The following is a 27,510-nucleotide window of genomic DNA, read 5'->3' on the forward strand; positions in this document are numbered from 1 at the left end:
GTTATTATTATTATTATTATTATTATTATTATTATTATTATTATTATTATTATTAATTAGATTTGTATGCCGCCCCTCTCCGAAGACTCTGTGCATTTACCAATCACATCTGCTGGAAGTTTGTTCTAAGCATCTACTACTCTTATGATAATGATCATGATCATGATTAATGATTTTTAATGATAAAGATTACATAAGGGTTCTTAGCTTTTTTGGGGGGGGGATGTATAAAGAAAGAGGCATTGGGGCTTAACATTTGACAGCTTAGAGATATTTTTTGCATTTTATACATAAAGGAATGTTAATGGTGAAATATAATTGGAATATAATTGATGTATCCGGATGACAAAATGAGAACCTGGCGGCGAAGAGAAGTGATTGATACCGAAATTAAATAGATGAATTAAGATTTTGGGGGGGGAGATTACCGTATTTTTCGGAGTATAAGACGTACCTTAGTTTTTGGGGAGGAAAATAGGGAAAGGAATTTGGCTAGTGTCCTTAGTCAACACATTATTTTATCCCCTGGTTAGCACTTTAAAAAAACTTTATTCGGAGAGAGTAACAATGAAAGAGCTTGCAAGCTGGTAAGAGCTGGAACATCATTAACACCTGGAAAGAAACATTCTGAGCAAGTAGAGCAATGAAAAAAACCCTACAAAGACTTAGGGCTTGGGAAACATTCTTTGCAGAGAGTAACAACGAAAGAGCTTGCAAGCCGGTAAGAGCTGGGAACATCGTTAGCACCTGGTTAGGACTGGAAAGAAACTTACTCGGAGCAAGTTAGAGCAATGAAAAAAAAATTTTGCAAAGACTTAGGGCTTGGAAAACATTCTTTGCAGAGAGTAACAATGAAAGAGCCTGCAAGGGAAGAGCTGGAAAGTTCGTTAGCACCTAAATAGGGCTGAAAAAAAGCTAGATTCAGAGTATAAGATGCACCCAAATGATCTTTTAGGGAGGAAAAAGGTGCATCTTATACTCCGAAAATTACGGTACCTATGATTTACTTGATACTATATGACCTTTTATGGTACCAAAAATAGATGGTATATTGTACTGTATGGATGTATTTGAAGTGAAATACTGTATATATATTTCACTATATATATATAACTTGAAGATGACGAGTGGGACCTCGTCGAAACGTCGCCAGAAATTTCTGAATCCTACACGGGAAGAAACCCGAATATACCAAGACCATCATATATATATTTACACCCCCCTCCCTCCCAAAAAAGACCTCAAAAGTCCGTTCTGACTGTGTTTTCTCCCCTGGCGTCACTAGTGGAACCCCCTTCCCCATATTTGAGGTTCCTTGTTCTGAAACTGACCCACTTCTCCCCCCCCCAGGCCCTGTGCACCGCAGTGACCACTAGTGACCTGGCCGAGACCCTCTCGCTGCTCTTCTGTGGGGCCGAAGTGAATTGCTACTCGGGAGACCCTGACTACCCCACTCCCTTGGCCTTGGCCGAGCAAGCTGGGCAGAGGCTGCAGATGGCTTTCCTGCTGCAGAACAAGACCTCAGGTGAGGGGGCTGCAGGTGGGATGCAAATGGAAAGGAAGGCGGGGCAGAGGGGGGAGGAGGAGGAGGGGGCAGGCCAAGACTTTGACCTCGGAGCATCCTGGAGTCCAGAGGTGGCGGCCAATGGAATATTGATTGATTGATTGATTTGATTTGATTTATTTTGGGGGGGAAATTATTGGTTTTCAAATATATTTTGAAACAGACAAATAAATGACAACAACAACAACAGCAATAATAATAAAAACAAAAACAAAAGCAAAAGAAATTATAATGTCAGCAAACAATCAGTATTTCTGCATTGCTACATCGGATTTTTCATTAACTCCTATAATAATATACACATTAATTAGTTACGGTAAGACTTTTAACCTTGGAGCATCCCGGAGCCCAGAGTTTGCAGCTAATGGAATATTGATTGATTGATTGATTTTATCTATGTCAAGTAGCTATTGGTAGTATACATAGATATGATAGAGTTGGAAGAGGCCAGAAGGGTCATCTAAGTCAGGGGGCTCCAACCTTGGCCACTTTAAGACTTGTGGACTTCAACTCCCAGAGTTCCCCAGCCAGCCATGAATGATAGAGTCAGAAGAGGCCAGAAGGGTCATCTAAGTCAGGGGGCTCCAACCTTGGCCACTTGAAGACTTGTGGAGTTCAACTTATAGAATTCCTCAGCCAGCCATGAATTTATTTATTTATTTGTTTTATTTTGTCAAGTATGTATTGGTAGTATACACAGATATAACACTGTTTACATACAAGAGATAAGTACTAATAAGAGAGAAACATGAGGACAGCGGACGGAAGGCACGCTGGTGCACTTATGCACGGCCCTTTACTGACCTCTTAGGAATCGGGAGAGGTCAACAGTGGAGAGTCTAAGGGTCAGGTTTTGGGGGTTTGGTGATGATACTACAGAGTCAGGGAGTTTGTTCCATGCATCTACTCGATTGCTAAATTTGTATTTCCTACAGTTGAGTTTTGAGCAGTTTACTTAGAGTTTGTATCTGTTGTGTGCTCGTGTGTTGTTGTGGTTGATGCTGAAGTAGTCGTTGACAGGAAGGACATTGTAGCAGAGGATTTTATGGGCTGTGCTTAGGTGGTGTTTAAGGTGACGTAGTTCAAAGCTTTCTAAACCTGGGATTGTGAATCTAGTTGCGTAGGGGATTCTGTTGTGAGTGGAGGAGTGGGGGGCTCTTCTGGGTTAAATAGGGTTCAGGAGAGAAGTGTTTTTATTAGGTAATCCCCCCCAGGGTAATGGACGGACAGATGGAATTGTCCTTGGGAGGCAAAACCCACAGCCACTCCGTCTTATCAGGGTTGAGTTTGAGCCTGTGGACACCCATCCAGACCCCAACAGCCTCCAGGCCAGTGTTCCCTCTAATTTTTTGGGGGGGTGGGCGGAAAAGTATAGTGTCTGAGCGGCAGTCCCTTCGGGACTGGGCGGCACAGAAATAATAATAAATAAATAAACAAACAAACAAACAAACAAATAAAAAAACCACCCTGTTTGCCTCAGAGAATTTCAAAATAAAATACTGTACTGTGTGTCTATAACAGTGAGCTCATAATAGGGCAACTCTATCAATATCAAAATGCCACTTAAATAGTTGAGCTAGTTTCAAACTAGATTTTGATTTTCTTTCTCTCTTCCTTACTCCCATTCTTTTTCTTTCTCTTTTCTTTCCTCTCTTTTTTCTATCTGTTTCTCTTCCTCTCTTCCTCTCTCTCTCCTTCCCTCTCACTCTTTCCCTCTCGGCTTCTGGGCAGGTTTGGAAAACTCTGAGTTGATGATGATTTTTAAGTGAGCAATTGCTCACTGCTCAGCTTAGAGGGAACTATGCTCCAGGCACTGGCACATCACTTCCACTGCTTCGTTGACTGGACATGGGGTGGAGATGTACAACTGGGTATCATCGGCGTGTTGATGATACCTCACCCCGTGCCCTTGGATGATCTCACCCAGCGGTTTTATGTAGATATTAAATAGCAGGGGGGAGAGGGCCGACCCCTGAGGTACCCCACAAGGGAGAGACCTAGAGGTCGACCTCTGACCCCCCACTAACACCGACTGCGACTGACCGGAGAGGTAGGAGGAGAACCACTGAAGGACAGTGCCTCCCACTCCCAACCTCTCCAGCCAGCGCAGAAGGATACCATGGTCAATTATTTAAAAAAAAAAAAGATGTTGAAAATTTGGAAAAAAGTGCAAAAAAGATGTTTAAAAGACCTGGAAATAGAAACATGTGAACAACGGTTGCAGGAACTGGGCCTGGCTAATTTAATGAAAAGAAGGACCTGGGGAGACAGGATAGCAGCCTTCCAATATCTCAGGGGTGGCCCCAAAGAAGAGGGAGTCAAGCTATTCTCCAAAGCACCTGAGGGTAGAACAAGAAGCAATGGGTGGAAACTAAGGAGAAACTTCCTGACACTCAAAACAATTAACCAGTGGAACAGCTTGCCACCAGAGGTTGTGGGTACTTCATCATTGGTGAATTTTAAGAAGGGATTGGATAAACATTGGTCTGAAATGATATAGGTTCTCCTGCTTGAGCAGGGGGCTGGACTAGATGACCTCCAAGGTCCCTTCCAGCTCTATTCTGTTCTATTGATTACTGACTGACTCTGTTTAATTGATGAATGGGAGACCCCCCAGAAAATCTGACTGTGGATTCGAAAAAACCCAACTCAGAAAAGCCAAAAAGCAAAATGAAAAGAAGAGAGAAGGAGACCATTTTCCTTCTCTCTTCTTTCTGAGCCCTTGCACTTTCTCTCCTTCCCTGCCTGGTGGATATCTTGACCGCAGGAACGTGGGAAGGAAGGAATGTAGGGCGTGGGGGCTTTTTCCTGGCCTTTGGGGGAGAAAATTTCCAGCAGCGAAAAGATGGATCGATCGCGGTGGGGAGTTTCGTGAGTCACTCAAAGCATCCGTGCTGTTCCTTCCTTTTGGATTCCTGGCAAGGCACCGGGTTCATCGGGGAGTTATTGTGTCGGGATGTGGCGAGGGAGGGGCTGGCCTCCTTTTGAAGCAGGATCCCCCATCCTCAAATAGCACCCCCCCCCCGACCTCTGACCTTCTCATCTCCCTTTTGGGTCAAAAGCAGGAATTAAGAACCCTGGAAAAATTGTCCAACTCCTGGACTGATCCTTCTTAGCTGGCCATCATTTCTTTGATTGATTGATTGACTGGGATTGATTTCTTCTTTTTATTTAAAATAATACTTTTTATTAAATTTATATACGTTTAAAGGAAACATCACACAATCAGTAAGGATAAATCATAAATACGATACTACTTAACCTGTCTACACAAAAAAGACAAAAATATATGTTTATCTTTGCTTCTGTGTCTTTTTAAATATTTGTATTTAATAAAGATTATTTTTTAAAAAGAAAGAAAGGAAAAAGAAAGAAAGGAAAAAACAAAAAAGATAAAGATACACTGACTGTGTTGACAACTCATCCTTTTTCTCTTGATTTATCTTATGGTGCTAGATATCCAGGGTTTACATTCAGTTTTTACATAAAACCCGTCTCTTATACTCTGTTTGCATTATCTCCTTTTTTAATACTTTATTTATAGTACAGTGTAGTGTAGTGTAGTATGGGATGGGATGGGATAGGGTAGGGTAGGGTAGGGTAGAATAGAATAGAATAGAATGGAATGGAATGGAATTCTTTATTGGCCAAGTGTGATGGGACACACAAGGAATTTGTCTTTGGTGCAGATGCTCTCAGGGTACATAGAAGACAATACACATTTGTCAAGAATCATGAGGTCCAAGACTTAATGATCGTCATAGGGGTCAAAGAAGCAATCAGGAAACAATCAATATTAATAAAAATTTTAAGGATACAAGCAACAAGTTACAGTCATGCAGTCATGAGCGGGAGGAGCTGGGTGATAGGAACGATGAGAAAAAACTAGTAGAAATAGAAGTGCAGACTTGGTAAAAAGTTTGACAGTGTTGAGGGAATTATTTGTTTAGCCGAGTGATGGCATTCGGGGAAAAATTGTTCTTGTGTCTAGTTGTCTTGTTGTGCAGGGCTCTGTAGTGACGTTTTGATGGTCAGAGTTCAAACCGTTTGTGTCTAGGATGCGAGGGGTCAGTCAATATTTCCACCGCCCTCTTTTTGACCCGTGCAATCTACAGGGCCTCAATGGAAGGCAGGTTGGCAGCCATTGTTTTTTCCGCAGTTCTGATTCTCCTCTGAAGTCTGTGTTGGTTTTGTTGGGTTTATTTATTTATTTTTATTGATTGATTGATTGATTTTGTCCATTGCACAATGAGAGTTATATTGGGTATACATATAGTACTAAATATATAATGAAGGTTATAGAGGATATACTCATAGTAAAATATATCTAAGAAAGAATGGAAGAGTCATAGAGGTGCAGATGCCAGACTAATATCATAACAATACAATTCTGTATCTGTTTAACATATTTACCTCCACTCTATACAGCTTCCTTTTATTTCCCCTTTGCAAGACAACGGATTGATTTGATTTCTATGTCTGCTCATTTCAGCCAATGACACTGGGCAGCTCAACCATTCGGACCCAATTGCAATGAAAGTCTTTGAGAAAATACTAATAATAAAAACACTCAAAGGCTTTAAAACCCTAAAAAAGCAGGAAAACAATCAGTTCCCCAGAGGAGACCCTCCGCCCGTCCCTTGGCCTGCCTTGAAGCCCATCTCCCTTCTTTTTTCAAAAGAGGTGGGGGGATCAAAGGGGTCTCTTTGAACCCAAAGGAGAAGGGCGGCCACTGTTGATGGGAGAAGAGACAGACTGGAAAAAAACCAGACTTTGTGCTTTTGGAAGGAGGGAAAGCTGGAAGGATGTTTTGTTCAGGCAACATCTGGATTTCATTGTTCTCCCCTCCTTCCTTCCCTCCTTCCAGCCCCCTGAGAGGTTGAATTTGGCTGCCCGGCCTTAGCAAGATATAAAAGCAGGAACAGCCTAGTTAGTGGACTGGGAAGCAATTCGACAGCTGGATCTGAGGATTTGAAGCAGGGCGGTTCCGAATTGGGTCACTTTAAGACTCGTGGACTTCAATTCCCAGAATTCCCTAGCCAGCATGGCTGGCTGGAGAATTCTGGGAGTTGAAGTCCACAGATCTTAAAGTCACCAAGGTTACATAGCAACATAGAAGATTGATAGTAGAAAAAGACTTCATGGTCCATCTAGTCTGCCTTTATACTATTTCCTGGATTTTATCTTAGGATGGGTCTATGTTTATCCCAGGCATGTTTCAATTCAGTTCCTGTGGATTGACCAACCATGTCTGCTGGAAGTTTGTTCCAAGCATCTACTACTCTTTCAGTCAAATCATATTTTCTCACGTGGCTTCTGATCTTTCCCCCAACTGACCTCAGATTGTGTTCCCTTGTTCTTGGGTTCACTTTTCTTATGAAAAACACTTCCCTCCTGAACCTTATTGAACACTAGAACATATTTAAAGAATATTGGAGTTAGGGTCCCTTCTGGCCTCTCCCAACTCTATCATTCATGGCTGGCTGGGGAATTCTGGGAGTTGAAGTCCCCAAGTCTTAAAGTGGCCAAGGTTGGAGACCCCTGACTTAGATGACCCTTCTGGCCTCTTCCAACTCTATCATTCATGGCTGGCTGGGGAATTCTGGGAATTGAGGTCCACAAGTGTCTGAGTTTCTTCCTGCAGCCTCAGCCCCCACCCGTTGTTCACTGGCTCCTCTGTGGCTGTGTCTTGTCTCCCCAGAGACCCCCCAGCTGGACTCTGGCACCAACTCCGACCGCTGCTACTCCGTGATCCTGCTCTCCGTGGCTCACAATGGCTTCCTCTACAAGACGCCCTCCATGGCCAAGCTGGCTCTCGAACGCAAGTCCCGAGAAGGTCAGGACAAGCACTCACGGGGGGGGGGAGATAGAGGGGGGGGCGGGGGTTCCCTGGGGGGGTGCACAAAACCAAGCCCAGGAAGAGAAAAGGAAGAGGTCCTCTCACCCTCTCTTCCTTCCTTCCTTCCTTCCTTTTCTTCCTCCTATGTTCCTTCCTTTGTTCATTGGTTTGTTGGGTCCTTCCTTCCTCCTTTTCTTCCTTCCTTCTTTCATCCTTTTCTTCCTTCTTCCTTCCTGCCACCCTCCTTTTTTCCTTCTTTTCTTCCTCCTATGTTCCTTCATTTGTTCATTGGTTTGTTGGGTCCTTCCTTCTTTCTTCCCTCCTCCTTCCTTCCTCTTTTCCTTCCCTCCTTCCTCCTTTTCTTCGTTCCACCCTCCTTCCTTCCCTTCCTTCTTTCTTCCCTCCTCCTCCCTTCCTCTTTTCCTTCCCTCCTTCCTCCTTTTCTTCGTTCCACCCTCCTTCCTTCCTTTCCTTCTTCCCTCCTCCTTCCTTCCTCTTTTCCTTCCCTCCTTCCTCCTTTTCTTCGTTCCACCCTCCTTCCTTCCCTTCCTTCCTTCCTCCTTCCATCCTTCTTTTCCTCTCCTTCCTTCCTTCCTTCCTCCTTTTCTTCCTCCTATGTTTCTTCCTTTCTTCATTGATTTGTTGGTTCCTTCTTTCCTCCGTTTCTTCTTCCTTCCTCCCTTCCTTCCCTCCTTCCTTCCTCCCTCCCTCCCTTCCGTCCTACCCTTCCCCCTTCCCTCTTTCTTCCCTTTCTTCTTCTAACTGCCCTGTTCCTTCCTCGTGAATGCCAGGTTGACTTTGTCCTGTGGCCAAGCGCATTCGGAGTGAGGGCGGGTGAGGGGGGACCCACAGGAGGGGAATCGATTTCAGCCCCCTCCCTGACCCTCCCTCCCCCACGAATGTCCTCCCTCCCGTGCAGAGTTCAGCCGCCGGTGGTGCCAGCTGCAGGAGGGGGCCTTCCACTACTACGAGACCAACACCCACACGGCCCCCAACGGAGAGATACGGCTGCAGGAGATCGTCTGCCTGGCCACCCAACCGCCGGACACCCACGGGTGAGTGAGGATGGCACGGCCGGCTGCCTCATTCCACGCAGGCCTCTGTTTGCGATGGCGACCGAGCCCGGAATTCCCATCGCTAAAGCTTGGGGGGGGGGGGGTCAGACTAGAAGACCTCCGAGGTCCCTTCCAGCCCTTGTTATTCTGTCCTTCTGCTATTCTATGAAGTGGTTTTTTGCCCTGTTTCATGACTTTTCTTGCCACGGTTCTTAAGCGAATCACGGCCGTCGTTCAGTGAGTCACATGGCGGCTAAGCCAATTCGTTAGCCAGAAGGTCGCCAAAGGACACTGCAAAATATGAGTCGGCAGCCAGTTCGATCCTGGGTAGAGGCCGATGTAGGGGGTTGGACTAGATGACCTGCAGGGTCCCTTCCAAGTCCTTTCCTGTTAAAAAGCAGAGACCAGGAGAAGTTTGGGGGGCTGTCCCTGCTGCCTTGGCTGGCTCTGGAGGAGAGGTCCCCTCGTTGGGTCCTGAAAGGCCTGCAGGAGAGTTGCCCAGGACCCCAGACCCTCCTTCTCCTGCTGGGGGCACCCCTCCTCCGCCTTGACCCTTCCTCACTCTCTTCTTCCAGGTACGCAAACACCTTTGAGATGTACACCGAGACGGAGAGACTCTACCTCTTTGGGCTGGACAACCCCAAGGCCATCCGGGAGTGGGTCAAGTGCCTGGCCAAGGTCAGCCCCTGCCCCGGGGACACCCCCGCACACAGCTAGAAAGAGAGGGGGAGGGATTAGGCAGGGAGGGAGGGAGGGACAGAAGGAAGGAGGGAGGGAAAGAAGAAAGGAAGGAAAGAGGGAAGGAAAGGAGAAAGAGAGAGGGAAGGAGGGAAGGAAGAGAGGGAGGGAGGGAGGAAAAGAGGGAGGGAAAGAAGGGTGGGAGAGAAGGAGAGAGGGAAGGAAGGAAGGAGGGAGGGAAAGAAGAAAGGAAGGAAAGGAGGGACAGACAGGGAAGGAGGGAAGGAAAAGGAAGGAAGGAGGGGAGGGAGGGAGTGCGAAGGAAGGAAGAGGGAGGAGAGAAGGAAGGAAGGGAAGAAGAGAGGGAGGGAAGAGGGAAGGAAGGATGGAAAGAGGGAAGGAAAAGAGGGAGGGAAAGAGAGGGAAGGAAGGAAGGGTTGGAAGGAGAGAGAGAAGGAGGGAAGGAGGAGAGGGGGAGGAAAGAAAGAATGGAGGAAGAGGAGCGGAGGGAGGGAAGGAAGGAAAAGAGGGAGGGAAAGAGTTTGAGAGGGAGGGAGGGAAGGGAAGGAGAGCTCCAAAAGAGGAGAGGAAAGGGGGGGGCTGTGAAGCAGGGTCCAGGGGGTGGGGCCTCTTCCCGCTGCCCCTCCCCTCCTAAGCCCCCCCCTCCCTCCCACCCCGCAGGCCTTCCTCCCTCCGGCGGCCGAGGGGCTCCTGGCGGTGGAGTTTGAGCGCCTGGGCCGGCTGCGCTACAAGGGCGGGCTGAGCCTGGAGCGGGCCAAGGAGGGCTGGTTCGCCCTGGGGGGCTCCACCCTTTACGCCTTCCTGGACGGCAGCCCCAAGGAGGAGGCCATCCAGCTGCGGAAGCTGCAGGAGCTCTGTGAGTGGCCCCCCGTCCCCCACCTGCGCGGGCCCCCCCACCCTCCCCTGGACGGCCGGGAGCCTTGGCTCGTTTAAGGACGGCAACGAGAAAATTGGGCCAGACCACAGGACAGGAAATCCGCCCCATCCTGAATTATGACCATGATGGGTGGGCGGCCTCCACTGTGGTTGTAACTGGAGAACCATCTCCTTTTCTCCCCAAAGGTCCCGACACACAAAAATCCCTAATTTGGAGGCCAAAATTCATTCATTCATTCATTCATTCATTCATTCATTCATTCATTCATTCACTGATTTATTTATTTACTCATTCAACTCACTTATTTATTTTATTCACTCATTCACTCACTCAGACACCCATGCTATTTATTTATTTTATTTATTTTTTTATTCATTCATTCAGTCACTCATTCACTCATGTATTTGTTTCTTTATTTATTCACTTATTTAATTATTTATTTACTCATTTACCCACTCATTAATTCATTTTATTCATTCCCTCATTCACTCACTCATTTCTTTATTCATTTCTTTATTTATTCACTCACTCACTCACTCACTCACTATTTATTTATTTATTTGTTCGCTCATTTATTTGTTTGTTTGTTTCTTTATTTATTCACTTATTTAATTATTTATTTACTCATTTACTCACTCACTTATTTATTTATTTTATTCACTCATTCACTCACTCACTTATTTATTTATTTATTTATTTATTCACTCATTTATTTACTCATTTATTTGCTTATTTATTTATTCACTCACTCACTTATTTATTCACTCACTCACTTATTTATTCACTCATTCACTCACTCACTCATTTATTCATTCATTCATTCATTTAATATGCCGCCCAACTCCCGAAGGACTCTGGACGGTGAGAATTGCAACTCACCCGACACATTTGACCCTGCTGTGTCCAGAGAGAGAGTGGGAGGGAGGGAGGGAGGGAAGGAAGGAAGGAAGGATGGATGGATACTGGAGGGAAGGAGAGAGGGAGGGAAGGGAGGGAGGAAGGATCCACCAGCCTTAAAGCCGTCATTTTCCTCTTCCCCACCAAGTGACCTGCAATCCCAGCCCTAAAGCAGATTTCAGAGTTGTCCTGGGGGGCATTTGGGCCACACAGACTTGATGGGCGGGTGCTGCTGTAAACAGAGCTGAGAATGGATCTCCTTTAAACCCAGTGGGATCCACACCTGATTAGATCTGGGGGGTCCGGCATGTCAGGTGGGCTTAATGAATGAATGAAAGAGACCTGGCCCTCAATTGAGTCTTCCATTTGGTTTGCAGCCCTTGAAAACGACGTCCTGGTGCTGGTCGAAAGGCGGAGGTGAGAAAGAGGTTTCTGGAGACAATGCAGTCGGTCCTCGACTTACAACCGTCCATTTAGCGACGCTTTGGTGTTGTTGTTGTTTTAAAGCAAATATAATCTTTATTGAAGATAAATGGGGAGGGGATACATAAAGCAAAAGGACTATGCGAATATTGGTACAAATGTACAGGGGGTGGACATAAAAATGGAAACACCTTGAAAAATCATCAAAATATCTTTTTTATATGGTGTTGGTCCACCTTTTGCGGCAAATACAACCTCCGAGGTATTGATTCATACAAATTGTGAATTGTTTCAAAAGGAATTTTAGCCCATTCTTCAGTTAAAGCACCCTCCAGTTCTTTTAGAGACGATGGTGGTGGAAATCGTCTTCTTACTTGAATCTCTAAAATCGACCATAAATGCTCAATAATGTGGAGGTCTGGTGATTGTGGTGGCCAGATGAGATGCTGAACTTCATTAGAATGTTCCTTGTGCCATTCTTTAATGCTTCTTGCTCTATGGATTGGTGCATTATCATCTTGAAAGATAGTATATAAATTTAGATTATACAGTTATAAAGTGAAAGGGGGGACATGATCGAAACATTTAAATATATTAAAGGGTTAAATAAGGTTCAGGAGGGAAGTGTTTTTAATAGGGAAGTGAACACAAGAACAAGGGGACACAATCTGAAGTTAGTTGGGGGAAAGATCAAAAGCAACATGAGAAAATATTATTTGACTGAAAGAATAGTAGATCCTTGGAACAAACTTCCAGCAGACGTGGTTGGTCAATCCACAGGAATTGAATTTAAACATGCCTGGGATAAACATAGATCCATCCTAGGATAAAATACAGGAAATAGTATAAGGGCAGACTAGGTGGACCATGAGGTCTTTTTCTGCCACCAATCTTCTAAGTTCCTATGTTTCTATGTAAATCAAAATACACGCTTACATATATAGAAGAAAATAATAGAAAAATATAAGATAAATAAACAAGCCGAGGTGGCGCAGCAGGTAGAGTGCTGTACTGCAGGCCACTGAAGCTGACTGTAGATCTGTAGGTCAGCGGTTCAAATCTCATCACTGGCTCAGGGTTGACTCAGCCTTCCGTCCTTCGGAGGGGGGTCAAATGAGGACCCGGATTGTGGGGGGAGCGGCAAGAGGCGGCTCTGTTAAAAAAAGGGCTATTGCTAACATGTTGTAAGACGTCCTGAGTCTAAGGAGAAGGGCGGCATTAAAAAAAAAAATGAATGAATGAATGAATGAATGAATAAATAATAATAATAAATAAATAAATAAATAAATAAATAAATAAAATAAGGCTAAAGACAGAGGAAAAAAGAGAGAAAAGGGGGAAGGAAAGAGAAGAGGAAAAATTTAAAATAAAAAGAAAGAAAGAAAGAAAGAAAGAAAGAAGAGATAAATTCATACCTGTAAATTTATCAGATGTCATAAATAGCGTCAGCTTATCTGTTTAGCGACGCTTCGGAGTGGGAATGCTGTTGGGAAAAAGTGACCTACGACCGGTCCTCACACTTGTGACTCTCGCAGGTGGTGGGATAAAACTTTGGGGTCCCCTGGGCAGCTGGCGTGTCCCCTTTGCTGACCTTCCCAGCTGGATTCACTTAACGTCCAGGCAGGGCAAAAGGGCTGTAGACTTGCATGGGGCTCACTGAATGACTGCCTCACTTAGCAAGCAAAGTCCCAATTGCGGTCATAGGCCAAGGACTGCCTATAAAAATAGTTTTCCCTTCAAGGAAATTAAAATTCAATGTAATTAAAATTAGAACAATCAGGGTTTTATATTGCCTTTTTAGGTTTTTTTTAATCAGAAGGGAGCAAGGAAAGGAAGGAAGGAAGAAAAGGAGGAAGGGAAGAAGGAAGAAGGAGGGAGAGAAGGAAGGAAGGGAAGAAGGAGGGAAGAGGAAAGGAGGGGAGGAAGCAAGGAAGCAAAAGGAAGGAAGGAAGGAAAAGGGAGAGGGAAGGAAGGAAAGAAGGAGGGAAGAAGGAAGAGGGAGGGAAAGGATATTGGGGACAGAGAAAGGAAGAAAGGAAGGAGGAGTGAGAGAAGGAAGGGAAGAAGGAAAGAAGGAGGGAAGAAGAAGAAAGGGAAGGAAGAAAAGGAAAGAAGGATGAGGGAAGGAAGGAGGAAAAAAGGAAGAAAAAAAGAGAAGAAGGAAGAGGGAGGGAAAGAAGGAGGTGCTGGGGACAGAAAGGAAGGAAGGGGGAGAGAAGGAAGGAAGGGAAGAAGGAAGGAAGGAAGGAAGAGGGAGAGAAGGAAGGAAACAAGGAAGCAAGGAAGAGGGAGAGGGAAGGAAACAAGCAAGAGGGAGAGAGGGAAGGAAAAAACAGAAGGAAGGAAGTGGGGGAAAGAAGGAAGGAAGGAAAGATGGAGGGAAGAAAAGGAAGGAAGAGAGGAAGGGTTGCCAGGATTGGGGGGGGCAGAGCATTGTCCTTTCTCCAGCCTTCCCCATCAGGGTTTGCCCCATCCCACCCAACCTTCCCTGCCGTGACGCTCCCCCTCCTCTTCCTCCCCCCAGAACGCTCTACCTCCAGTGCGAGAGGCGGCTGGCCTTCCAGGGCTGGGTGGGGGCCATCCAGAGGGCAGCTGGCAGCTCCGGGGACACTTTGTCCGAGCAACAACTCACTGAAGTGGATGTGCCCATCATTGTGGACAGATGCATCGATTACATCACCCAGTGCGGTAAGCAGGGGGGAGGGGGCTCCTCCTTCCTTCCTTTCCTCCCTCTCCCTTACCTTCCTTCCTTCCTTCTTTCCTTCCTTCCTTCCTTCTTTCCTTCCTTCCTTCCTTCTTTCCTTTCTGCCTGCCTGCCTTTTATTTTCCACCCTCCCTTCTTCCTTTCTTCCTTCTTTCCTTCCTCCTTTCCTTCCTTCCTTGCTATCCGAAGAAACTCTCTCCAATTTACTTTGCAATCCAACATCAAAGTATCAGAGCAATCAGAAATCTAAGGAAAAATTCCCAATAAAACGAATTTGATGCAGGAGGTAGTCCTTGAGTGACAACCTGTCGTTTGTGCCAGTGTTGTGCCATTGCACAAAGTGATTCATCGCGTGACCAGATCCCATGTTAGAATAGAATAGAACATAGAATAGAATAGAATAGAGAATAGAATAGAATAGAATAAAAATATAGAATAGAATTAGAATAGAATAGGATAGAATTAGAATTTAGAATAGAATATAGAATAGAATAGAATTCTTTATTGACCAAATGTGATTGGACACACAAGTAATTTGTCTTTGGTGCAGAGGCTCTCAGGGGACATAATAGAAAAAAAGACTTAAGAATCATGAGGTGCAACACTTAATGATGGTCATAGGGGTCAAATAAGCAATCAGGAAACAATGTTAATATAAATCGTAAGGATACAAGCAACAAGTTACAGTCATAGAGTCCTAAGTGGGAGGAAATGGGTGATAGGAAGGATGAGAAAAAAACTAGTAGTAATAAAAGTGCAGACTTAGTGAATAGTCTGACAGTGTTGAGGGAATTATTTGTTTAGCAGAGTGATGGCGTTCGGGGGAAAAAACTGTCCTTGTGTCTAGTTGTCTTGGTGTGCAGGGCTCAGTAGCAACATTTTGAGGGCTGGAGTTGAAACAGTTTGTGTCCAGGATATGAGGGGTCAGTCAATATTATAAATACGGGCACCCTTTGTGTTGCCTTCATCTCTTCCTCCTCCCTCCCCCCTCCCCAGGCCTGACCTCGGAGGGCATCTACCGGAAGAGTGGCCAGAACTCCAAGATCACCAGCCTGCTGGACACGCTCCGCAGAGACGCCCGGAAGGTCCGGCTGAAGGAAGAGGACCACCAGGTGGACGACGTGGCCAACACCCTCAAGCGCTTCTTCCGGGACCTGGAGGAGGGGCTCTTCACCAAGGACTCCGTCCAGGCCTGGCTCAAAGTACCCGGTAAAGGGGGTGCGCGTCTGCTGTCCTCGGCCTTACGGTCATTCCGTGGACTTACGGCCAGTCCTCGGCCTTACAACCATTGCTCACTCACTCACTCACTCACTCACTCACTCACTCACTCACTCACTCATTCATTCATTTAATTATTCATTCATTCATTATTTCATTCATTCATTCATTTATTCATTTAATCATTCATTCATTCATTTATCCATTCATTCATTTAATCATTCATTCATTGATTCACTGATTCATTCATTTATCCATTTATTCATTCATTCATTCATTCATTCATTGATTCATTGATTCATTGATTCATTGATTCATTGATTCATTGATTCATTTATTTATTTATTTATTTATTCATTCTTTCATTCATTCATTTAGTTTGCGGAGAGGGGTGGCATATAAATCCAATAAATCCAATAAATCTAATCTAATCTAATGTAATCCTCTGCCTTACAAGCAAAGTGAGGGTATGGCTAACTGATGAGGCCAGAACAAGGCCAAAATAGATCTATCCTAGTCTCCTTTAATTTTCAAATTCAGCAAAAACATGTGACACACACACACACACACTGCTCAAAAAAATAAAGGGAACCCTTAAACAGCACAATAGAACTCCAGGTAAATTGAATTTCTGTGAAATCGAACTGATTAACAATCAGTTGTGCAAATGGAATATTCAATGATCTAGGATGGGTTCTTTGAGGGTTCCCTTTATTTTTTTGAGCAGTGTAGATATATATATATATATTGCAGTAGTCTATTTCCATGTGGGTAGACCTTCCTGGAGACGGATGGAAGAGCCGCCTCTCGGTTCCTGAGACCACGGGAAGTAATGTGGTCTTTGGGGACCCCTGTGAAACGGGTTGAGACCCTCTGGTCTAGGGGATTATTACGGGGTCCTTAAAAGAAGGTGATGGGAATGATTTTTCTCCTCTTGACAGCTCTGGAGGACCCCAACGAAAGGATCAGCCGTTACCGCCGGCTTCTCAGCAGCCTCCCAGTGGTCAACAAATCCACCCTGAAGGCTCTGATCAACCATCTCTACCGGTTAGTGGTGACATGGGATGGGCAGGACAAGACAGTCCTTGTTGTTTTTTACTTGATTGGCTCCTACTTCAGGATCCAGGATTTTAGAGGGTCTTCTAGTCCAGCCCCTGTCCAGTGAAGGAACCCCCAGGCTATCCTGTCCAGTTCTTGATGGACAACTTCAACACCAGTAGGGGGATTGTCCCACTGCTTTGTATCTCTAAGAGATTCCTTCTTATTTTGAGTTTGGAGCTCTTTTTTTACAAAGCTTCCATCTGTTGCTTCTTGTCCGAACATTATCTTCTTCCCTGGGAGGGTCCTTCAAGAATTGGAAGATTGTTATGTGACACCTTCAACATTCTCTTCTTTAGGCTAGACCAGGGGTAGGCCAAGTTGGCTCTTCTATGACATGTGGACTTCAACTCCCAGAATTCCTGAGCCAGTCATGCTAGCTCAGGCATTCTGGGAGTTGAAGTCCGCATGTCGGAGAAGAGCCAACTTGGCCTACCCCTGGTCTGGACAGTTCTTTGAACCCTCCTTTGCGTTGCTTCTGTGTCTGGAATGCAAGGAGGAGTATTTTCCTGGCCCCACCTACCCTGTAGACCTGGGTTGTCCAACCTTGACCACTTGAAGATTTAATAGACTTCAACTCCCAGAATTCCCCAGCCAGCATGGTTGGCCAGGGAAATCTTGGAGTTGAAGTCCACAAATCTTAGTAGAGTTGCATTTTTTGAGTGGACGTCCACAAGTCTTAAAGTAGAATTGAATTTGTGGAGTTGAAGTTCACAAATGTCCAGAAATCTTAAAATGGAGTTGAACTTGTGGAGTTGAAGTTCACAACTCTTAAAATGGAGTTGAACTTGGAGGTCTGCTAGTCTTCAAGTGACCAAGATTGGACAACCTGCTGTAGACCCTTTCTTAGACAGGCACGCAAGGGTGGGCCCCATGTTCCACAGCTCTGTATTGGCTCCTTCACAGAATCCAGTGCTTTTCTGAGGAGAATCAGATGACCACCCATAACTTGGCCATCGTCTTTGGGCCAACGCTCTTCCAGACGGACGGCAAGGACTTCAAGGCTGGGCAAGTGGTGGAAGACCTCATCCGATGCTACATGGAGATCTTCAGTGTAGGTTTGGCCAAGAATGGTGTGGGCAGGGAACCAATGGGCAGGGATGGGTTGGGTGGGCTGCGGTCTTCCACTCCTGCAGAATTGGAGCTTGATCAGAACCGGAAGGAATGGATCTTTGTACTGGAAATCCTTGACTTATGGCTGTATTGGACCCTGCCTATCGTGGTTATTAGACGTGATAGTGTAAAATAGTTCTGTCATATGACTGATCTGATCTTACAACATCTTATTTTGCATGATCTCTTAAGGAGTGAGCAGAGTGATCTCTGAGTTGTCAAAGAGTCACATACACAGAGGAAACGTGGAGGTCTTGCAGATATCCAGTCTACGGAGAGGGGCGGCATACAAATCTAATAGATAGATAGATAGATAGATAGATAGATAGATAGATAGATAGATAGATAGATAGATAGATAGATAGATAGATAGATAGATAGATAAATTAGATAGATAGATGATAGATAGATAGATAGATTAGATAGATAGATAGATGATAGATAGATAGATAGATAGATAGATAGATTAGATATATATATAGATAGATAGATAGATGATAGATAGATAGATAGATAGATTAGATAGATAGATAGATAGATAGATAGATAGATAGATTAGATAGATAGATAGATAGATAGATAGATAGATAGATATATTAGATAGATAGATTAGATAGATTAGATAGATAGATAGTCCAGAGATACAAGTAATGGTTCAATAATACAATCCAGATACATTAATTGTATAAAATATTATTTGCTTTGGCAAATACCTTCGTCAAGAACAGTCCTAGTCACACACAGTTCAATCAGTCAAATACATATACAAAACTACAAGTCTTCCTTGTTCAGTTTACAAATACATAAACCAGCATTTAACACACACAGTTCTTACTACAGCAGTCACAGAGAACATAATAGAAATAGCAGAGAGAGAGAGAGAGAAAATCACGCTTCTGGCTCCCTCTTGTGGCCGTCTGTAACACTAACTCTTAAAGCAGTAGTGTTCCAATACATTTAAGCTAGTTTGTTTTATATACTGCCAAAGCCCAACAGGTTATGAACGTAGCACTAACACGGTCATTAAGTGAATCTACCATCATTGAGCTAATGACATGGTCATTAATCAAACCAGTAGTTTGTTAAGGGCACAGATTTGCTGAAAACCAGAGACCACTGCTTGTTTTCACTCCCAAAGTGGTAAAACTGACCACGCTAGGTCCATTGTAGCTTTGAACGATTGCTGAGGGACCATAAGTCATAAGTCCAGGACCGCCTGGACCAGGGGCTCCCCATAGGGGATCGTCCGCAGGTTCTCTGAGGCTGCAGGATTGGGAGCTTGGAACAGGAGAGGCTGGGGATGATGGGGAGCCTGTCGAGGGGCCTGCTGCCTTCACCCCTCGACCCTCATTTATTTATTTATTTATTTATTTATTGATTGATTGATTGATTGATTGATTGGATTTGTATGCCGCCCCCTCTCTGGAGACTCGGGGCGGCTAACAGCAATAATAAAACAGCATATGATAATAATCCAATACTATTAACATCTTCCTCTGTCTCTGTCTCCTACTCATCTTCCTCTGTCTCCTTCGGTCTGGCAGGTGGATGAGGAAGAGATGAGGAAGCAGCAGGAGGAGATCCAGGCCATCTTGAGGATGCGCATCGCGGGAACCTCCAGTGGGACTCAGGTGCGTTGTGTTGCAGAGGGGACCTTGGAGGTCCTCTAGTCCAACCCCCCTGGCCAATTTCTGTTTGGTTGCATCCCCTGAGGTGTGTGTGTGTGGGTTGTGTTGTGCCGGGCCTCTTGTTTGTGCCTCTCGCTTCACTTACACAACCCATTTAAACTCACAAAGATAGAAAATAGGATAGGATAGGATAGAATGGAATGGAATAGAATAGAATAGAATTCTTTCTTGGCCAAGTGTAATTGGACACACAAGGAATTTGTCTTTGGTGCATATGTTCTAAGTGTACATAAAAGAAAATCTATTTATCTTATCTATCTATCCATCCATTATCTATCTATCTATCTATCTATCTATCTATCTATCTATCTATCTATCTATCTATCTATCTATCTATCTAGAATAGAATAGAATAGAATAGAATAGAATAGAATAGAATTCTTTCTTGGCCAAGGGTGATTGGACACACAAGGAATTTGTCTTTGGTGCAGATGCCTGGACTTAATCCCTGGATAGTTCAGTGGATTTCAAGCTGGCTGAAGCATAGACATCAGAGAGTTATTGTTAATGGCGAGTATTCTGAGCAGAGTCAGGTTACAAGCGGTGTGCCACAAGGGTCTGTTCTGGGTCCTATTTTTTTTAATATATTTGTGAGTGACATAGGGAAAGGTTTGGTAGGGAAGGTTTGCCTATTTGCCGATGACTCTAAAGTGTGCAATAGGGTTGATATTCCTGGAGGCGTCTGTAATATGGTAAATGATTTAGCTTTACTAGATAAATGGTCAAAGCAATGGAAACTGCAGTTTAATGTTTCCAAATGTAAAATAATGCACTTGGGGAAAAGGAATCCTCAATCTGAGTATTGTATTGGCAGTTCTGTGTTGGCAAATACTTCAAAAGAAAAGGATTTAGGGGTAGTGATTTCTGACAGTCTCAAAATGGGTGAACAGTGCAGTCAGGCGGTAGGGAAAGCAAGTAGGATGCTTGGCTGCATAGCTAGAGGTATAACAAGCAGGAAGAGGGAGATTATGATCCCACTATATAGAATGCTGGTGAGACCACATTTGGAATACTGTGTTCAGTTCTGGAGACCTCACCTACAAAAAGAGATGGATGAAATTGAACTGGTCCAAAGACGGGCTACAAGAATGGTGGAAGGTCTTAAGCATAAAACGTATCAGGAAAGACTTAATGAACTCAATCTGTATAGTCTGGAGGACAGAAGGAAAAGGGGGGACATGATCGAAACATTTAAATATATTAAAGGGTTAAATAAGGTCCAGGAGGGAAGTGTTTTTAATAGGAAAGTGAACACAAGAACAAGGGGACACAATCTGAAGTTAGTTGGGGGAAAGATCAAAAGCAACATGAGAAAATATTATTTTACTGAAAGAGTAGTAGATCCTTGGAACAAACTTCCAGCAGAGGTGGTAGATGAATCCACAGTAACTGAATTTAAACATGCCTGGGATAAACATAGATCCATCCTAAGATAAAATACAGAAAATAGTATAAGGGCAGACTAGATGGACCATGAGGTCTTTTTCTGCCGTCAGACTTCTATGTTTCTATGTTTCTATGCTCTTAGTGTACATAAAAGAAAAAGATACATTTGTCAAGAATTGTGAGGTGCAACACTTAATGATTGTCATAGAGGTCAAATAAGCAATGAGGAAACAATATTAATAAAAATCTTAAGGATGCAAGGTACAATCATACAGTCCTAAGTGGGAGGAAATGGGTGATAGGAATGATGAGAAAGAACTAGTAGTAATAGCAGTGCAGACTTAGTGAAAACTTTGACAGTGTTGAGGGAATTATTTGTTTAGCAGAGTGATGGCGTTCGGGAGAAAACTGTCCTTGTGTCTAGTTGTCTTGGTGTGCAGGGCTCTGTAGCGATGTTTTGAGGGTGGGAGTTGAAACAGTTTTGTGTCCAGGATGCGAGGGGTCAGTCAATATTTCCACAGTCCTCTTTTTGACTCGTGCAGTCTACAGGTCCTCCATGGAAGGCAGCCATTGTTTCTTCTGCAGGATGGATAGACAGATGAGACAGGCAAACAGACAAATAGATAATAGAAAGGAAGGAAGAGAAAAGAAGAAAGAGAAAGGAAGGAAGGGTGGGAGGATGGACAGACAGACAGACAGATAGATAGTCCAGTCATACACAATCAAATCAGTCAACAACTCTCCATACATTAACAATACTACAAGCCTTACTTGCACAGCTTACAAATATATAAACTATCATCGAACACACAGTTCTTACTACAGCAGTCACAATGAATCAGCAATGCCAGACAGAGAAATAACAGAAATAGTGGAGAGATTCATGTCTCTGGCTCCCTCTGGTGGCCATCTCTAACACTGACTCTTAAAGCCACAGTGCTTCAATACATACAAGCATTCATTGTCAGCTTGTTTATATATTGCCAAACCCAACCCGTTATGTGCATAGAGGCCCAGCCTGCCAATGCTCCGTCGTAGCTTCTCTGGCCCAAAGAGAGAGAGAGGGAGAGAAAGAGGGAGAGGGAGGGAGAGGGAGAGAGAGAGAGAGAGAGTGGGAGAGGGAGGGAGAGAGAGAGCTCCTTTGGAAACTTGCTTCATTTCTTTCTTCTGGGACAAATGGTCCCTTTCTTGCCCCTTCTCAGCACGCTGGGGATTTCATCTGCACGGTGTACCTGGAGGAGAAGAAGCTGGAGGCCGAGCAGCACGTGAAGGTGAGGGAGCCCAGGGCAGGAAGAGCAGGGAGAGGGGAGAGGGTGGGAGCACCTGGGGATGGGCTGGCAGAGAGAGACCAGGCAAAGGGGAAGGGGCTCCTCTCAGTGATCCAGATTTGTGGAGACTGTTAATGGTGTGACTCTCAGCCGAGAAGGTAGAGCTAAGCTGCTGACATTTGGGATCGTCCCTTGAAGGCTACCTGGTCCTCACCAGCCTCTTGCAACATAGTGGATTGGGACTACATTTCCCAGAAATCCCAGCCACTACAGAAGGTGTGGAAGCCATCATTGAGACTACACTTCCCAGAAATCACCAGTTGGCTTTTTTTGTACCTAAGGCGGGACTAGAACTGCCAGTCTCCTGGTGATTGGCCCAAAGTCACCCAGATGGCTTTTTTTAATACCTAAGGCAGGACTAGAACTCCCAGTCTCCTAGTTTCATGCCTGGTTCTGGCATGTTGTATGAAAAATGGAAAGCTATAGCCGCCCCCACCTCTGGTGTTTTGGGGTCATTCTGTTTCCCCAAGGAGTGGGGGAGGAGTGGTTAGAAACCCCGCCTCTAGAGTTTTGGCTCCGCCTTCTCTGCAAGGCCAGGTGGGTGAGCCTCATGGTCAGCCGGGGGTGGTCTCCCCTCAGATTCCAGCCACCATGACAGCGGAGGAGCTGGCCTTGAGCATCCTGGACCGGCGGAAAATCCCCACCAAGGAGAAAGACTTCTGGAGCTGCTTTGAGGTCAATGAGCGAGAGGAGGCAGGTCAGTGGGGGCCCTGGGGCGGGGAAAGAAGGAAGGGGAAAAAAGAAAGGAAGGAAGGAAAGAAGGAGAGAAAGGAAAGAAAAGAGGGAAGGAAGGAAGGAAGGGAAAGGAAAGAAGGAAAGGAAGAAAGAAAAGAAGGAAGAAAGTAGAAGGAAAGGAAGGAAAGGAATAAAGAAGGAGAGTGAAGGAAAGAAAAGAAGGAAGGAAGAAGAAGGAAAGGAAGGGAAGGGGAAGGAAGGGAGGAAAGGAAGAAAGAAGGAGAACAAAGGAAAGAAAAGAAGGAAGGAAGGAAAGGAAGGGAGGGGGAAGAAAAGAAGGAAGGAAAGGAAGAAATAAGAAGGAAAGGAAGGAAAGAAAAGGAAAGAAAGGAAAGAAAGAAAGAAAGAAAGAGAAAGAATAAAAAAGAAAAGAAGGAAGGGGGGAAAAGGCAGAGGGGGAAAAGAAAGGAAGGGAAGGAAGGTGAAAGAAAGAAAAAAACGGAGAAGGAAAGAAAAAAGAAGTAAGGAAATAAGAAAAAAGGAAAGGGAAGGAAATAAAAAAAAGAACAACAGATGAAAGAAGAAAGAAAGAGAGAGAGAGAGGGGAAGGAGGGAGGAAAGGGAGGTGAGGGGAACCCAAGTGGGGAGGAGGAAGCCCTGATGTGGGAGGGGGTGGTGAGACGTCCTCTGACATGTGAGACCTCCGGACCAGAGGGGTCCTTGGGAGACTCAGGGTGGCCAGAGTAGTCCAACGGTGTCCTTCAGGGTTTGACCACTCCCCACTGCTCTGGGCTGTCCTTTGAGGCCTCTCTCTCTCTCCCTGTGCCCCCTCCCTCCTCCCGCTGAAGAGCGCCCCCTGCACTACAGCGAGAAGGTGCTGCCCATCGTCCACGGCCTGGGCAAGGACAGCTACCTGGTGGTGAAGAAGCAGCTCTCCATGGAGAACATGCTCCTCTACCTGGGTGAGTGGGGCAGCAGTGGGGGGTGGGGGCAGGCGGAGGCTGGGAGGGTGTGTGTGTGCTGGGGGGGGGGCTGCAGAGGCTTTCTGGGGTGGGTGGGGGTGGAGGGAATCCCACATATTCACCTGGGCAAAGGAGCCACTTGGGGATCTTCAGGGTGGGCACTTGGGGAGGGAGGGTGGGAGGAAGGAAGGAAGGAAGGAAGGAAGGGATGAGAGGGAGGGAGGGAGGGTGGGGGAGGGGCAGGGAGGAGGGAGAGAGGAAGGAAGGAACAGGGAGGTGAGAGAAGGAGCAGGAGAGAGTGAACAGGAAGGAGAGGAGGAAAGAAGGAAGGAAGGAAGGAGGGAAAAGAAGGAGGAGAAAGAAAGAAGGGAAGAGAAGAGAAGAAAAAAAGAATGAGGGAGGGAGGGAGAAGGGAGGGGAAAGGGAGGAGGACAGAGGGACAGGAAGGAGAGGAGGAAGGAAGGAGGGAAAAGAAAGGGGGAGAGGAGAGAAAGGGAAGTCCCCCTCCCTGTCCACCACCATCATTGCCCCCCCTGGCAGTGACTCCTATTGCTCCAAGAGCAGCTGGGGGGCTTCCCCAGTGGGGGCCGTGTGGGTCCAATGGGTAGAGGCGCCGTGTCCCTTAAGGATGCTGACCGTCACTGGGAGGCCATGGGGCTGCTCCCCCTCCTCTCCTGGGGGCCCTGGCTGCCCCAAAGGGCCCCCCTCCCATGCCCCTCTTCCCCCCCCCCCCTCCCCAGCCAGCAAAGTGGGCGACAGCAAACACGGCCTGATGAAGTTCCGGGAGGAGAAGAACGTGCTCGGCCTGGGGCTCAGCACCGGATTCCACGACCGATACTTCATCCTGAAACCACCACTCCCTCCGCCTCTACAAGGAGGTCCGGGTAGGTCCTCCTCTTCCCCTTCTTCTTCTTCTTCTTCTGGCTAAGGCGGGACTAGAACTCACCATCTCCTGATGATTGGCCCAAAGTCACCCAGCCCACTTTCATACCTAAGGTGGGACTAGAATTCACTGTCTCCTAGTCAGCAGAGTCATCCAATTGGTTTTCATGGCTTAGACAGGACTAGAACTCCCCGTCTCCTGGGGATTGGTCCAAGGCCACCCAGTCATCTTTCATGCCTAAGGTGGAACTAGAAATCACCATCTCCTAGTGACCGGTCCAATTTCATCTAGCTAGCTTTCATGCCTAAGGTGGGACTAGAACTCCCCGTCTCCTGGTGATTCACTCATAGGGTCACCTAGTTGGCCTTCCCACCTAAGTGGGGACTAGAACTCCCTGTCTCCTGGTGTCATCCAATTGGCTTTCCTGCCTCAGGCTGAAACTAGAAGTCCCTGTCTCCTGGTGATTGGCCCAAAGTCACCCAGCCACTTTTCATAGTGGAGGCAGGACCTCTAGATCAGGGTTTCCCAACCTTGGCCACTTGAAGATATCAACTCCCAGAATTCCCCAGTCCAGCGAATGCTGGGAGTTGAAGTCCAGATATCTTCAAGTTGCCAAGGTTGGGAAACACTAGATGAAACTGACTCCCTAACGTCCATCTTTTGAAGGCTGCCCCTCTGCTTTTGGAGGGAGGTGGGAAGTGGGGGCCCTTCTGGATACCTGAGCCACCTCTCCTTCCTGGGCTGGGGGGGGACACAAGCTCCCCCTTTCTTCCATTCACTTTGAACCCCCCCCCCCCTTTCTTCTTCTGTCGGACAGAGCCATAAACCGGAGAAAGAATGGCTGGTGAAGAACCTGAAGATCTACCTGGGGATTAAGAAGAAGGTCCGGCCGCCCACCTGGTAAGTGGAGCAGATGCCACCCCCCACACACAAAGGGGAGCTGCTACCCCAGCACGGGGGCGTTTGCAGACAGAGCAAGATGCTCAAAAGACAGGGACGGTAGGACAGCCATTCCTGCTTTGGGCCAGCAGGGGGCAGCCTTGCTCCATGGGAGAGGTCTTGTCCACCAGCCAAGTTTGGGGACCCTTAAAGGCCATCTGGAGGTGACCAGGACGGACAGATGAAAGGGGGGCAGAAGGCGTTCCTCTGGCCGCAGAACATATTTTATTTGTTTGTTTGTTTGTTTGTTTGTTTGTTTGTTTGTTTGTTTGTTTGTTTATTATTGTACTTATTTTTTATTTTATTTTTTATTTTATTTATTGATTTAGATTTAGATTTAAATTAAATTTAGATTTAGATGATTTATGTTTATATTTATATTATTTATATTTATATATTTATATATTTATATATTTATATTTATATTTAGATTTAGATTTAGATTTAGATTTAGATTTAGATTTAGATTTAGATTTAGATTGATGGATTTATTTAGATTTAGATCTAGATGCCGCCCCTCTCCGAGGTTGGCATATCTCTCCACTTGTGGGGTTTGTGGGGGTTGGGATGTGGGGTGCAGGATGCATCAAACCCCAGGTCATGGCCTCCCCAGAACTCTACCACCCCACAGAGGTCCCTGGAAAACCAGCTGGCTGTTGCAAAATTCCAATCCTATTATTGTTGTTGTTGTTGTTGTTGTTGTAGTAGTACCGGTAGTTAGTCGCCCCGAATTTATGGAGATACAAATCCAATCCAATCCAATCCAATCCAATCCAATCAAATAATAATAATAATAATAATAATAATAATAATAATAATAATAATAATAATAATAATAATAATAATAAAGTTTTAAAAACAAACTGGGCTCTCCCAGTTCAGGAATATTTTAAGACTTTTCGCTTCTTATCCCAGAAGCTTCGTCAGTTGTGCAGAAGGAGAGGAGGGACCCCCACCACCACCAAAGTCCAGCTGAAAAAAGGGACTTTGGGGGTCTTGCCCCCAATACTCCAGCGGGCCTGGTTGGAATACTCTCTGGCGCCCCCTGCAGGGGGAAGCGTGAAGCTGGGTGGAGCCAGGGCGGGGATAATTGTGCGCGCACCTACGCAACCTCACAAGTTGTCCTTGTTTTCTCTTCTGCAGCTGGGGCTTCACCGTCTTCTTTGAGAACGAAAAAATGGAGAAGCAGCAGTGGTGAGGGGGCAGCTGGAGGGAGGGGGGCAAAGGGGGATGAAAACGAGGGGGGTCCGAGCCCACCAGGGTGTCCCTCCTTAGTCCAGGGCCAAGCAATGGGAGACTCTTCCCGCCTTCACTTCCCCCCGACTCAGGGGCTCAACTGGGGTTTTTAAAATCTTGCCAAAGGCCAGTGGGATTGGGGCTCCTTTTCAGGAGAGGGGGGGGCTGCAGAAAAGGCCCTGCGCCAGCTCCCTCTCTTCTCCCTCTCACCCTTCTGCCCCCTCCCCTCCCTGGCAGGTACCTGTGCTGTGACACCCAGATGGAAATGAGGACGTGGTTTGCTAACTTCCTCTCCATGCAGGTGAGGCAGGGGTGGGCGCGGGGGAGGCATTGCATGGGGGGGGGGGGCGTATCTCCTTCCTTGAGCTTCCATGCCTGCATCCCGGGATTGAGCTCTTTCTCCTGTCCCCCCCCTCCCCCCGGCTGCAAGCGTGGGAGCCTTCTTGGTGTTGGGCCTGCTTAGGGGCTGGAACTATTGGCACAATTGCTTGTTAAGGAGTGTGCAGAGCGACCCCTCAGTTATCAAGGATGCCCGTGCGCAAAGGAGGTAGGAGTGACAGTTCAGCCAGGCAAACCAGATACACATTAAAGCATATAAAATAGTATTTACTCTGGCAAATAGCATAGTCCAATGAAACAGTCCAGTCACGCACAGTCCAATTGGTCAATAGCTATCTTTCCTTCCTTCCTTCCTTCCTTCCTTCCTTCCTTCCTTCCTTCCTTCCTTCCTTCCTTCCTTCCTTCCTTCCTTCCTTTTTCCTTCCTTCGCTCCTTCCCTTCCTTCGCTCCTTCCCTTCCTTCACTCCTTCCCTTCCTTCCTTCCCTCCTTCCCTCCCTCCCTCCTTCCTTCTTTTCTTCCTTCGCTCCTTCGTTTCCTTCCTTCCTTTATTCCCTTCCTTCCTTCCCTCTCTCCTTCCTCCTCCTCC

At 45.9% G+C, this 27,510-nt stretch overlaps 1 protein-coding gene across 1 annotated transcript in view; it reads left to right on the plus strand.

The window, feature by feature from the left end:
* ARAP1 (ArfGAP with RhoGAP domain, ankyrin repeat and PH domain 1) overlaps positions 1 to 27,510 on the plus strand; it is a 108,756-nt gene that overhangs the window by 78,468 nt on the left and 2,778 nt on the right. Inside the window, 19 exon segments of the mRNA XM_070749442.1 lie at positions 1,351 to 1,525; positions 7,266 to 7,400; positions 8,323 to 8,458; positions 9,034 to 9,136; positions 9,818 to 10,013; positions 11,309 to 11,348; positions 13,879 to 14,042; positions 15,055 to 15,267; positions 16,218 to 16,323; positions 17,281 to 17,428; positions 19,032 to 19,118; positions 21,764 to 21,832; positions 22,469 to 22,586; positions 23,413 to 23,526; positions 24,267 to 24,373; positions 24,375 to 24,410; positions 25,227 to 25,309; positions 26,492 to 26,542; positions 26,822 to 26,885. Coding sequence (XP_070605543.1) covers positions 1,351 to 1,525; positions 7,266 to 7,400; positions 8,323 to 8,458; positions 9,034 to 9,136; positions 9,818 to 10,013; positions 11,309 to 11,348; positions 13,879 to 14,042; positions 15,055 to 15,267; positions 16,218 to 16,323; positions 17,281 to 17,428; positions 19,032 to 19,118; positions 21,764 to 21,832; positions 22,469 to 22,586; positions 23,413 to 23,526; positions 24,267 to 24,373; positions 24,375 to 24,410; positions 25,227 to 25,309; positions 26,492 to 26,542; positions 26,822 to 26,885 — 2,145 coding nt within the window.

Source organism: Erythrolamprus reginae, chromosome 4 (assembly GCF_031021105.1).
Source record: "Erythrolamprus reginae isolate rEryReg1 chromosome 4, rEryReg1.hap1, whole genome shotgun sequence".
Taxonomy (NCBI): Eukaryota; Metazoa; Chordata; class Lepidosauria; order Squamata; family Dipsadidae; genus Erythrolamprus; species Erythrolamprus reginae.